Source organism: Centruroides vittatus, unplaced genomic scaffold (assembly GCF_030686945.1).
Source record: "Centruroides vittatus isolate TY-2023 unplaced genomic scaffold, ASM3068694v2 contig_941, whole genome shotgun sequence".
In the NCBI taxonomy this organism is placed as follows: Eukaryota; Metazoa; Arthropoda; class Arachnida; order Scorpiones; family Buthidae; genus Centruroides; species Centruroides vittatus.
This window is the reverse complement of record NW_027122625.1, coordinates 2,370,953-2,383,609: the sequence shown is the minus strand read 5'-3', so window position 1 is coordinate 2,383,609 and position 12,657 is coordinate 2,370,953. Positions and strand designations below refer to the sequence as shown.

The 12,657-nt window shown below is 27.0% G+C and overlaps 1 protein-coding gene across 2 annotated transcripts in view; it reads right to left on the bottom strand.

Annotated features, from left to right (window-relative positions):
- Positions 1-3,070: 3,070 nt before the first annotated feature.
- The window catches only part of LOC136984979 (serine/threonine-protein kinase SIK3-like), a 44,908-nt gene continuing 35,321 nt past the window's right edge, over positions 3,071-12,657 (bottom strand). For both annotated transcript variants that reach the window (XM_067282137.1, XM_067282138.1), the window contains 6 exons: positions 12,343-12,625; positions 12,151-12,266; positions 9,566-9,654; positions 7,888-8,024; positions 7,621-7,808; positions 3,071-4,615 (listed from right to left, as the gene is read on the bottom strand). In XM_067282137.1, the coding sequence (XP_067138238.1) occupies positions 3,578-4,615; positions 7,621-7,808; positions 7,888-8,024; positions 9,566-9,654; positions 12,151-12,266; positions 12,343-12,625 (1,851 nt within the window). In that variant the 3' untranslated portion in view covers positions 3,071-3,577. The remainder of the gene's footprint in view (positions 4,616-7,620; positions 7,809-7,887; positions 8,025-9,565; positions 9,655-12,150; positions 12,267-12,342; positions 12,626-12,657) is intronic.

The following is a 12,657-nucleotide window of genomic DNA, read 5'->3' as shown; positions in this document are numbered from 1 at the left end:
TCTACATTTTCATCTATAAAACGTATACGTCAAACGTTGAGCGGCACCATCTTGTAAGCCTAGAAGTTTGACAATGGTGTTTGGAACATCTAACAGTGACGTTCCAAACGCCATTGTCAAACTTCTAGGCTTACAAGATGACAGCGCTCAACGTTCGACGTTTACGTTTTAGAGACAAAAACTTCGGCCGCGACCTCTCTAATGTTCGAAAATAGCATGCCAAGGTGAGCTAAAATTTTACACTTACCTGCAGATTTCCATTATACCCCAATAGCATCTACTCAGCATGGCTGAGGGTGGCCCTATTACATGTGTGACTTGGACCTTCTAGAGGGAATCAGTGACACTGAACCGATGAGGAAATTATAAATATGAGAACTAATGGAAAGCAATGGGCAGTTAACCCCTGTACCCAGTTAGCTCCACTTTCTCCTACTCTTAAATATATTTAACAATCATTTTTAAAATATTAAAGCATTTCTAATAATTAAATTAAAGGCATCATTAGAAGTTATTACCTAATAAATAATGAAACTATTTGCTAGACTAGACCAAAAGATATTTCTAAGGTTAAGATTTTATACTTACAAATTAATATAATCTTCATTTAAAGCACGAGCAACATAAAATACATGAAAATAAGAATTTGACAGAGATTTTATGTAAATCTGGAATAGCAGCAGCAATCTCATTTAGTATTTTTTATTCAGGGTTGACGGTCTGCCCCAGTAAGAGGGCATTTTAATCATACCCTATACCCAAATCAAAATACTAGCAACAACCTAGCTCTTTGATACACCCCATGGATTCTTCAAAGATTCAAGATTCATATAAGAGAGTTATGCTTCAGGTTTTCTTCTTCTTTTGGAAACAGGATCAATTTTAATTAAAATTGGTCTGTCATAAATTTTAAATATGACATACACATTCATACAAAAATGCATAATGTTATTTTTGACTTTTAAAATTTTATCTTTGCATTTTTTCTTGTAATTACATACATTAAAATAAATGAAGTCATACACGTAATTAGTAAATAAATATATTCTGTATGTATTTAAATATTATATCATATTACTATTTTACCTATTTTGGCCATTTCCATTAGAATAGGTGAAATAGGGTCTGCTCAATGTTCTATGAATAAAAATTCTATTCAAGGTAATATTTTGAAAATATTATATCAACATTTTTAAAATAAGTTAGAAATTTTCTTCTTCTTTGCTTGTCTTCTAATAGGAGTAAAGACAAAAAAAACCCTTGAAGCACACCATAAAGCAATATTACATCTTTGTGACATGCTTTAAAGCATGTCACAAAGATGTAATATTGCACATTCCTTTGAAAAAAGACCACCTTCACTCCTATTAGAAAACAAACAGAACTTTTCTTCTTTCATTTAAGTTCAGGCATGAATAAGGAGAGTTATACTCTCTCTCTCTCTCTCTCTACTGATGGATCGGTCTAACAAGTGGGTGGAATGACCAGCCCTATATTGTATGCCTTTACCTAAGATCACTCTTCAGATACCTGCTGAAAATGAGACCCAATGGACCTTAAATGAATATACAACATTTAAAACACTAGCCATTACCATGATTTGATTCTCGCTTGATAGTCCAATGTCATGCTGCTAGACCACAACAAGCCTACTTACTTTCTAATACAATGCATAAAATATGAAAATTGAATAAATAAATAAATAAAACCAAATTAAAAATTGTAGAATATAAAGTAGGGGAAGCCTCAAACGGTTTCCTTTACCCATTTTTTGACAGAGCCCATCCATTTCTCTTTTGAGTTTTTTAATCGGACGAAAAATGTTTTGTACTGATCTTGAGACACTCTGACTTTAAATTAAACTACACCATTCTCTTTCATAAGAACCATGATAGAATTTGGCTCCAAGAGAAGGGAGGGTTTACAATGTGCATGGCAATTACACCATTAAACTGCACAGTACAATTACCTATACTCATTTATGTTTAGCTAATATGTAATACAAGCAAGAAATGTAATGTTTTTTGTCTTCACTTTGTATCTTACTTTCATGCATTGCATAAGAAGGAAAAGATCATCTATATTATTTTCATATATTATCTAACAGAAATTACATTCCAGGGGCAGCCAAACCTTGTCACGATAGAAGCCACATACCACATATCAGAAATAAACGAGAGCTTCATCCTGTATTGGAACGATAATTTATATATAATCCATATACTGTATATATCAGTGGTCCCCAACCCTGCGCACCTGGCGCCCGCCAATCGTTTTACGTGTGCCCGCCACTGTGCGACCACGATAAAAATAAAAATATTTTGGTTTTCGATAAAATGCTATGTAAAAGTTTTTTCACTTTGAATGATTAACCATTCAAAAGTAGAAATGGCGTCCAACACAGATGAAAGCACAAAGCGAAATGCGACTGATCTCTTTTTCCCCTCCGCCAAATCTGCACCAATTCAATTTCCCATACCTGAAATGAAGTAAATCGGTCCGTTCTGAATACCATAAAATCAAAGTAGGGAAACGTGTAGGGCCCGTAACTTGGAGTGACCTAGAAATTTGAGCAGTTGTTAACTAAAAAAAAAAAAAGGTCAACAGCCATCCGTGTGTCAGAAGTAATCTCCGCCACGAGATATCTCTCGCACCATCTAGAAATATTCCTGGGTGACACCACGATATCCGCACCGGGTGTCACCCATGCTAATGTCACATTATATAAGATTTGTTTAGAAGCAACTTATTTAAATGAGGCCCCAATTTAATTTTGTCTAGGGCCCGCTAGAGGCTTAATCCGGCGCTGTTAACTATGTCCAAATATAAATTCACCTCGAAAAAATAAATGGTGCCCGTCGTCCAGCCAGTATTCTAGAATGTGCTCTTAGGTACAAAAAGGTTGGGGACCCCTGGTATATATATTAGGGGTAGCGTTCCGATATACAGGAACTTCATTAATTAAGGATGCATTAATAGAAGAGCTGTACGTGGCTTGCAAGCCAGTTTAGCCACTGTGTTTACATTCTAACACTGAATACCCTAATATCTTAAAGTAAAATGAACAAAATTTAGCAAAATTTATTTCAGTTTTTAATTAAAATTATTTACAGGTATTAGTTATACTGTACATATTTGTGTATCAGTTATATCAGTTATTTTGAAAATAGGTTTATAAAAATAAAATGTATATTCAGTGTAACTATAAATGAATCTGAGCCATTATGCAATGGTTTTGTTATTTAATTTTTTCATAATATTAACAGTAAAAAGTACTTAAATGTAAAATATTAACACAATCTACTCTTAAATAATTAATTTTTTCTGTTTTTTTTTTTTTTTACATAAATTGCAGAAGACAAAGCCAAAATCTAAACTTTGGCTACAAAGCTGATTTTCAATCCTAAAATATAAACTTTATGTTTAATAATTATATAAATTATTAATTGTTTTGTATATAAAAAAATTATAAATTATTTTCAAAATAACTGATTCAGCATTTTTTTCATTCATGCTTTAAAAAATTCCACAAAAGTATAAAATTATCAATTTGGCAAATTTTATATTACACTGAAAATTAACTATTTATACAAGTAATTAATTGTTGGCAGAGTTGTCTGTACTGGATGTGGTCGCCCGATATCTTACGAATTTTAAGGCCAAGATCTTCGGGTTGCGGACCATTACACAAAACAAGTTCTATTTGTACTCCCATGGAATGTTCTACTGCTAAACCGTTTTTTGATTGTTGCAAGTTGATTGATAATCCACACTGTTTGGGATCCAGTTTCTGTTGAATTTTCTGTAATATATCTGCTCCTTGCATAAAAGAATCAAGTTTGTTAGATAATAAAATATGAACACTATCACTTGGTATTCTCTGTAAATTATTAATAAATGTTCTTTCGGATGAATTCGAAATTAAAGAATTTGTTATTAATGGTATTTGAAAAGGTTCAGAATTTTGAGACAAATTAATTATGTGCTTTAATGAATTACTTTCCAAGTTATAATTTGGCATTGGGAGTTTTGATATCTGAGAAACATTAAATAATGGAAAATCATTTTTTGAAGGCACTTTATCTCTCTCCTGCACTGAATATTTAGATGGCTTCATCATGTATTCACCAACTGTTTGCTGTAAAGGAATTTTATACGAATCAAAACATTTTTCGTCACTTTTTGTAGATTTCTTCACTTCTTCCGTTTGCTTATTTGCACATATCAAATTAATTGGTTCGTTCTGTTCGTGAAATATGTTCGACTGATTATCTTCTATTATTTCTTCCATATCGACATCCTGATAAATAAATCTGTCGTCACGTTTTGATATATTTGATTTTTGATTTTCTAATTTAGATGGCCTGAAGGTATCTAAATGTGAAGCTACATTCTTGGAATTATGATTTATTGAAAAGTTATAAGGCATCACAGGGAATTTTTCTTCAAAGCCTTCTGTCAAAAGTTTGCTGCAGTGATCTTGACTTGAATCCGATGATGAAATTTTACAGTCAGTCATGAAGGATGTGCTAAGGCCAATGGAAGATGATTGTGAATATTGATGCTGATTTGAAGTATTTGAAGACTGATTCACATTTATTGCATTCAGCTTTAACTGAAAAAGATTATTAAAAAAATTAGTGAAATATATGATTAATTTTCTGCATAAATTTTAATTTATGTATATTAAATGTAATAAATATAAGTATTTTATTAAATTTATTTATACATCTTTAATGTCAGTTATAAGATTACTTTAGTTTAATAACCTGTGTAAACAAATTTATTAATACAATTGGTCTTGCAATTGTCTTTTAATTAAGTTAAAAATAAACATAATTACTATTATTATATTTTATGTAATCAAAATAAAAATAATTTTTGTGACTGACTTAGAAAAAACTTATGACAATGATAGATATTGGCTTAAGCAATATTGTATTGATATAAGTTTTTAACTGTTAGGTTTTTTTATAACTCTTTCTGAGGAGCCAACCTAGCAATTATGCCATCCTGGAAAAGACAGTTATTTGCCACCCTTTTTAAATATAGGCATAATGTAAAACATAAAACACTCAGTTCAATTTATGCCTTTTGGGGAGGTTGAAATTAGCTTAGGTTTCCGTCTCCCATTTTCAACTTAAAAAAACATGTTTATTGTTTTGCTTTTCATGCCCTTTTCAAACAAAGAAAGATAAAATATTATTATTATTTTATTATTTGAAATTAAGAATGTTTTGTTATTATTTTTATTTTCTTTGGCCAATTTTTCCCCCTAGCAGTCTGCATCCCTGGGCAGCAATTTGGATTAAATCCTAGGTCCCTGGAGCAGTAGGATGCCATCTTAACCCTTGGCCTCATGGCTATTTAACAGTTAGTTTACAAAAATAATATATGTATATAAAATAAATATAAGAATTATTTCATCATTATTCAAAATCTTAACATTTAAAATTTTACTCTTTAATTGATTTATATTAAAATTTTCAGATAAGTAAATACTGGCTTAATCATTAAGATATCAAAAACAAAATTATCTCTTTTATACTTTATTAAATAGTTTAAATTACTGAAAGAGCACTTATTATTCATTTTTTAAATTTGTTTATGAATTATATAAATTGTATATAATTTATTCATAGATAACAGTATATGTGTACACAAAAGCATATATACCAGTGACCTTGGCCTGCTATTATCTGTGATACAGACTTCAAAACAAATTGATTATTACAGAATGATGAACTAATAAACATTATATAAAAAATAATTTTTAATTAATGATAAATTATTATTTATTATTTAGTTATAATAACACCAATTTAAGAAGTGTAACAAAATAAACAGCATGTACAATTTAGTTATGATGGAATATAACGAACTACATTCTGTTGTTATCAAAGTGTTGAGTATCTTTCATGTAACTTGAAAAGTAGTCAGTTGAACTGACAATACATATGTACTATATTATATAATAAAGTATAATATAAATAAGTTAACTAAATTTTATTTGATAAATATTAAATTAGGCAGTTCAAGTTTTATGTATGATAATAACTGATGTAAAAATAGTGTTTCAGAAAAAATTAATCGTTTAAATAGTTAATTTTCTTGATTATTACTTATATAAAATAAAAACACAAAATTTTTTATTCTCAAACTTTTTTGTCATCTTAAATGACCTTCTTCAAGACAGAAAGAACTTCAATTTTAAATGAGCCTTCACTCTTTCTAATGACTGAAAATGTTTGAGAATTAAAATTGCATTGCATGTTAAAGATCTTAGTAGTAGTAATGTGGTTTATTACAAATGCAATTTTCAGAGAAGTGTATTTATAAAGTAAATTAATATCCAAACAAAAAAAATTTTGACAAAAGAAAAAATATTTACTATAAAAATACAATGCAATCTCAGCATGAATAATAAAACCTTATCTCATTCATCTTTGTATCTTTAGTATCCTTGTATTTACTGCATAACAATACTTTCCAGCAATTATCTAACTTGTAAATTTATATTATAATATAATGTCATTGATTATGTAATTTCATAATTTTATATAACTAATCAAAAATTTTAGTTTTTAGTTTCCTGCTTTTTTTGTCATTTAATCAACTTTGATATTTATCATGATATTTGAAGGTACTTAAGTCCAATCTTCATGTCAAATGAGGTCTTTAATACATAAATTAATTATAACAGATAAATATCACTTTTTTATTCATAGCATATCCAATCACTAAGTCTACATAATTTATTTATTTGTCAAAGCATTTAAATTTCTGCAATTCTTACTTTTTAGATAATTGAACTTTATTATTTGGATTTGTATTCTAATTAAATATCCAAGTATTTTATGTAACATATATACACATATTAAGGAAAGCTACTTTGAAATCATTATCATTTATACTTAATTATTATATTTATTTTATATTCTTGTAATTTATTTTTTAATTACTTTTGTCCATGATTTCTTTAGAGTTATCACCAAGTAATTTGCTACTAGATGTAGACATTAAGTGCCATCTCGTAACTAAATTAATAATTACAATTTTTATCAATTTATTAAATAATTTAGAACCTGTAAACCTGGAAGAAAAGAACTGACTCAAGGTGAGTTCAAGCCCAGCCTGGGTCAATTCTTTTCTTCCAGATCGCTCTAAATTATTTAATAAATTATTAAGAGTTATCACCAATAATTCAAAAGAGATTGTTATTATAAACATATGGTAATAGTAAATAGATAATAAAGAGAAATTATATTTGCATTAACTGAATCTATTTTTTTAAATTTAAGTTTGGCTTTTTAGTAGAAAATTTAAAAGAGTAAAACGTTGTTCCTAAAATTAATATCTATATTTTCAAAGTTTTATAAATTATAGAAAAACAGTTTGTTTTACCGTATTCTTCAGAATTCTTTTGCCTGAAGACAATGAATATGTATCATCAACAGTGCTACTTTAAAAATTTAATAAAATCCTTTTAAGTTTATCACAGTAAGACAGTTTGTTATTTATTTATTTCTATTTATTTATTACAGTTTATATCTAATTTTTCTATCGTGTTAAATTTTGAAATACTTCACTAGACATTTAAATTTATACTTTGTTACTAACCTGCAATTCTTGGTATTCTTGTAAAACAGTTTTAACAGAATCGTCATTATGATTTGACATTAAACATTGATTATATATGCGATCTACTGGACTGTGAAATGAATAGGAAGACCCTCCGTCGCTAATCCTTCGCACTGGAGAAAACCGACCTGACAAATGACTTTTGATATCTTTGAAACATTCTCTTCCTACATAAAACAGAATTAATAATCTTAACATTTAAAACAAAAATAATGAAATTAATAAAAAGATTTCAAATAAATTCACCTGGATGTTTTTCCATAACTGTTAAAAGACCTGTTCTTCTTTGTTTTTTTGGCTGTTGCTTTTTCCATTGCAAATCCTTATTCTCATTATTGGAATTTACAGGAACAGATTGTTGGAATGACCAAGGAGAATGCTGCCTATAATTATTTCAATTAACGTTAATATCTAAAGCTTTAAAATTTAAAAAAGGTAATTTTAAACTTTATTTATATTTAAGAATCTGTGATTTGTTTAATTAAACATTAAAAAAATAAATAAAAACTATAAAATGACAAAATTTCAAATATACCTTTATATTTGTGTTATCATTATTCTAATAGCAATTGTCTCTAAATAAATATAAATATCCCTTCAATTGAACAGTAAATCACAGATTTAATAGCACTGATTTTTTCTCCAGACTGAAGTTTAGAACAAAAAGTGTATTAAATCTGTTCAGGTTAAATCTTTCATATTTTTGGAACCCCAGAAATCTAGTAAAATACTGATCATTTGTGAAAAATATAAAGTAAAGGAATGTATTCTATTGGGAGGAAAATATTGAAGATGGAAGCTGGGAAAATGTCTCTCAACTTACATTCCATTAAAAAGGCCAACTTTGAAGAAGCTTGGCATAATCAAATGACTATCTTCCTATATTTCTTACCCAGCATAGCCACATTTACAAGCACTATCTTCTAATAATTAGATACGAATATCCAGTTCTCAGAAGATATTGCTTGTAAATATAACTATGCTAGCTAAGAAAAATATAAGCAAATTATGATTCAAATTAAAAAGCAGGAGAGAGTAAAAAATAATTTAGTATGCTTTGCATCTGGTTTTAAACAAAGCAGTACTGGTTTCTTATACATTATAAAATAATGTGATGATGAAAAGACTTCATGTCAAAAGCAAAACAGTTGACTACATGAGTGTGACACAAAGATAACAAAATACTTCCTGATCCTAACCAAAAATGTACAAACTGATGTATAGAAGTCTATATCATTAATTTCTACTTAATCTCAATTAAGTGAACAACACATTACTGTGCATGTGCTTGTCTACAACAGCATGTATCAATACACGATGTTATGTAACCTTCGTAAGCTAAGAACTGTTCTTTTAATGGCTGTTCACTGAGTGCTTGATAAGTGCTAGGTTCTGAGCCAACTAATCTGTTAGAAAAGTGTGTTCAGTTTCTGATAAAACTAGTTTATGAATGTGTCGTTTGGTCTAACAAAGTTAGATTCTTGGAAAACTTTTACGCATTACTTTGCACTATCACTGCATTAATTAATCAATTATTGTGAGTAAAAGCAAGTAAAATTAACACAGGGTAGCATTTTTCATAAAAATTTTGTAAAATTTTTCCTATTTTCCAAATACATGAAAATTTCAAGTTTTCCACAGTTGCTGCAAACCCTGGAAAAGACTCAAATGCACACTTCCAAACACAGACGTGTGCATTGAGTTTTTCCAAGCATTTAAGAATTTTATCAATAAAGCATAATTTATCAAAGTATTATAATTTTTCCATAGAAGTAAAGCACTTAATTTTAGAGGAATATAGATTATTATAAAAAGCAAAAAAAACTTGATTTAGAAAAATATATAAATGAATATAAATGTCTCTTCAGTAAGGAAATATAGTTTTATGTGGTATATTTTATCGATTCATTACTATTAAACTTACTTCACTACAAACTGTTTATTTGCTTCATTAAAATCATCTTTACCAATATTTTTCAATTCTTGTGGAAGATTGGTATTTAAAGCTGTTATCTAATTAAAATAAAAAAAATTTATTTTTATTTGTATTAAATTATGAATGACTATAATAATAAAATAAATAAATATATATAAAATTATAGTTTAATCTTTATTTATATCAAAAATAAATAATTTAATTAATTTTTATTATCTAATTCATCTAATATATTCATATGACAGATATAATCATAAAAAAATCACTAACTACATTTTTGACATTTAGCTTTTTATAAATCATCTGCAGATTTAATTGAAAATCTTATCTAATTAATTAATTTTAACTTATAGTATTAATTTATACATACAAATATATATATACAGAGGTGTAACTAAGGGGGTGAGAGGACACATGTCCCAGATAACAATCTTGGGAGCTTTAAAAATGAGTCCATAAAATTAAAACCAATAGAATTTTTTGTAATTAATGTTGAATCAGGGGCACTAGGTATGAGGTTTGTCCCAGGCACCAAAACACACATGTTCAGTACAACCCTACATATACATATATATATAACTTAATATATGTATAATATATAGTATAGTAGAGTATAGTACATGTGTATATATGTAAATATTTGTTAATATAAATTTTTGTATGAATTTTGAATTTGTGTTCTTATTATAGAATATTCACATTTAAACATATTTGATATCTGAAAATGTAATTGATACTCTAAGATTATGTTCACTTCTAATCTAAGAATGGTTTGTAAAAAGCTAAAAACATTAGTTAATTAAAAAGATTTTACATATATATTATAAAAATTGTATATCAATTTATAATTTATATTTTTAACAAAAAGAAATTTAATTTTGTTTTAAAAGCACCAAAAAAAAAAAAAAAAACATTTCAATTATTATTAAATTAATTAAAATATGAATAATAACATAAAATTTAGTATAATTCAGAATGAAGATATTTTAAGTATAAGTTTACAGTTGCAATTGTCAATTATGTATCAAAAATTTGTTCTTAATAAATAAAAATATGGTATATATTTAGAGCATTTCCTTTTGGTTCAAAAACTTTTTAAATAAAATTTCATAACATTCATCATGTTTAAAAAACTTAATTTAGATGTATTAAATAAATAAATATATATATGCTAATATATTCTAATTAATATAAAATTGACTTATTTAAACTATTGTAAATGTAATTATAAACTATCAAAAAAAAAAAAAGACTCCATATAACCAATTGAATTCATTTCCTCAATGATAATGTCAATTTATAAAATTATCATCAAATTCAAGTTTGCTTTTAAATTGATTACAGATTGTATGTTGATATAATCAAGGCCATTGAGAGAAAGACTAAGCTTCAATTTAACATTCTACACAGTTCAGAATTCTGACAGTTTATCTATGTATATAATTGAGAAATGAACCTGCCAAAATTGCAGAAATTATTTTTGTATTATTTAAGTGATAAAATTTAGATTTATTTTAACACTTTGTCAAAATTATAACATTTGTATAGATGGTTGAAATTTATTATTGCTTTACTGTCTCTTCATTCCTTTGTACTTGGATAATGGCCTGCTGCCTCTCTTTGCAGCTTCAGGGACATAACTAAGAAACTGTCTGATAGAATTACCATAGTATGGTAACTTCTAATTTCAGTCTTAATTAATTTCAGAATAAAAATAAGCATAAATGCTATAAAATCAACATTTGGTAGAATTTCTAATTTTTCAAGAATTCCAATGATTTCAAAAATTATTTATTTATTTTTTCAGCTAAAAATAAGAAAAATTCTGAAAATCAAGATAATTCCATTTTAAGATCCAAAAATTTATGACTTACTGCAGCATTGTTATTTAAGAGTTCAAGCTCAGGTTTTGTAGAATTAAAATCATAAAACTGCCATTGAATTTCACTAGACTCTATTGAAATCACTATTTAAAATAATAGAATAAGTTTAATCATCCTCATTTTCTTTATTGAAAAATGAACTGTAAGTCTTTCAAAGCATTTTCAAGTAGCTCCAATTGTTTTCTACCTGATAAGCACTTAAATTGTTTAAGTAAAGCAAACATTTTTTTCTAATGTAATGAATAGTTTTATGCATATAATTAATAATAAAAACATTTTCCAAATAAATAGCATAATTCGATATAAATATCGAAATTAATCTTCTCAATATATATGTGAATTTGTGAATATATATCTTTATATTGTTTCAATTCAATGATACAGGCTTTTATCAGATTTATTTTTATTAGTATTTTTAAAATACTGATAACTGAGAAAATCATATACAAGAAACATTTAGAGATTAAATTCTTTCGATGTTGATTATAAATTATTAATCTTGAGATATGAAAAATTAAAAATATATGTATATAAAAGATAAATAATAATAATAATAATTTATTATTAATAATCTTTATTTTATATTTATGAAAGATATATCTTCAATAAAGATAATAGAGAAATATTACTTTTACTGATCACTTTTTATAATTATATGTTTTAATTCAGAATTTATTCCTTAAAACTTACCATAGGAACTTTTTCTACTTGAGGTTGATTTAACTGACTATTGCATTGATATAAAAATGGCTTGTTTGGAGAGAAGTTGGCTCCACCATCCGACGCTCTTCTTCCAAAATTGCTTGCTAGAAAAATTTATTTAATATTTATTAATACAAAATTATTTAAAAGTAATATTATAAATATAAATTAAAAACTAACTTGTTCCCATTACATGAGGTGGTTTCAAATAATGATTTCTAACAGAAAATTCCTGAGGTGAGTGATGCTGAACAAGTGGAAGATTTTGCGGTATATTAGTATTTAAAAGCGTATTAAGATAAACCGTCGGATTTATAAGTGGTATAGCTTTATAAAGTAATGGAGGCGAATCAGTTTGAGTTTCTTCAGTAGAATCACTATATCCTGTACCAACTGTGTGTCTTCTCGTTGCATTCTGATCTCCAGAATTAGGATTACTTTTATCAAGCATATTTTCTGTAAACTATACATTGAAATTTTATTGTAATCGTAAAT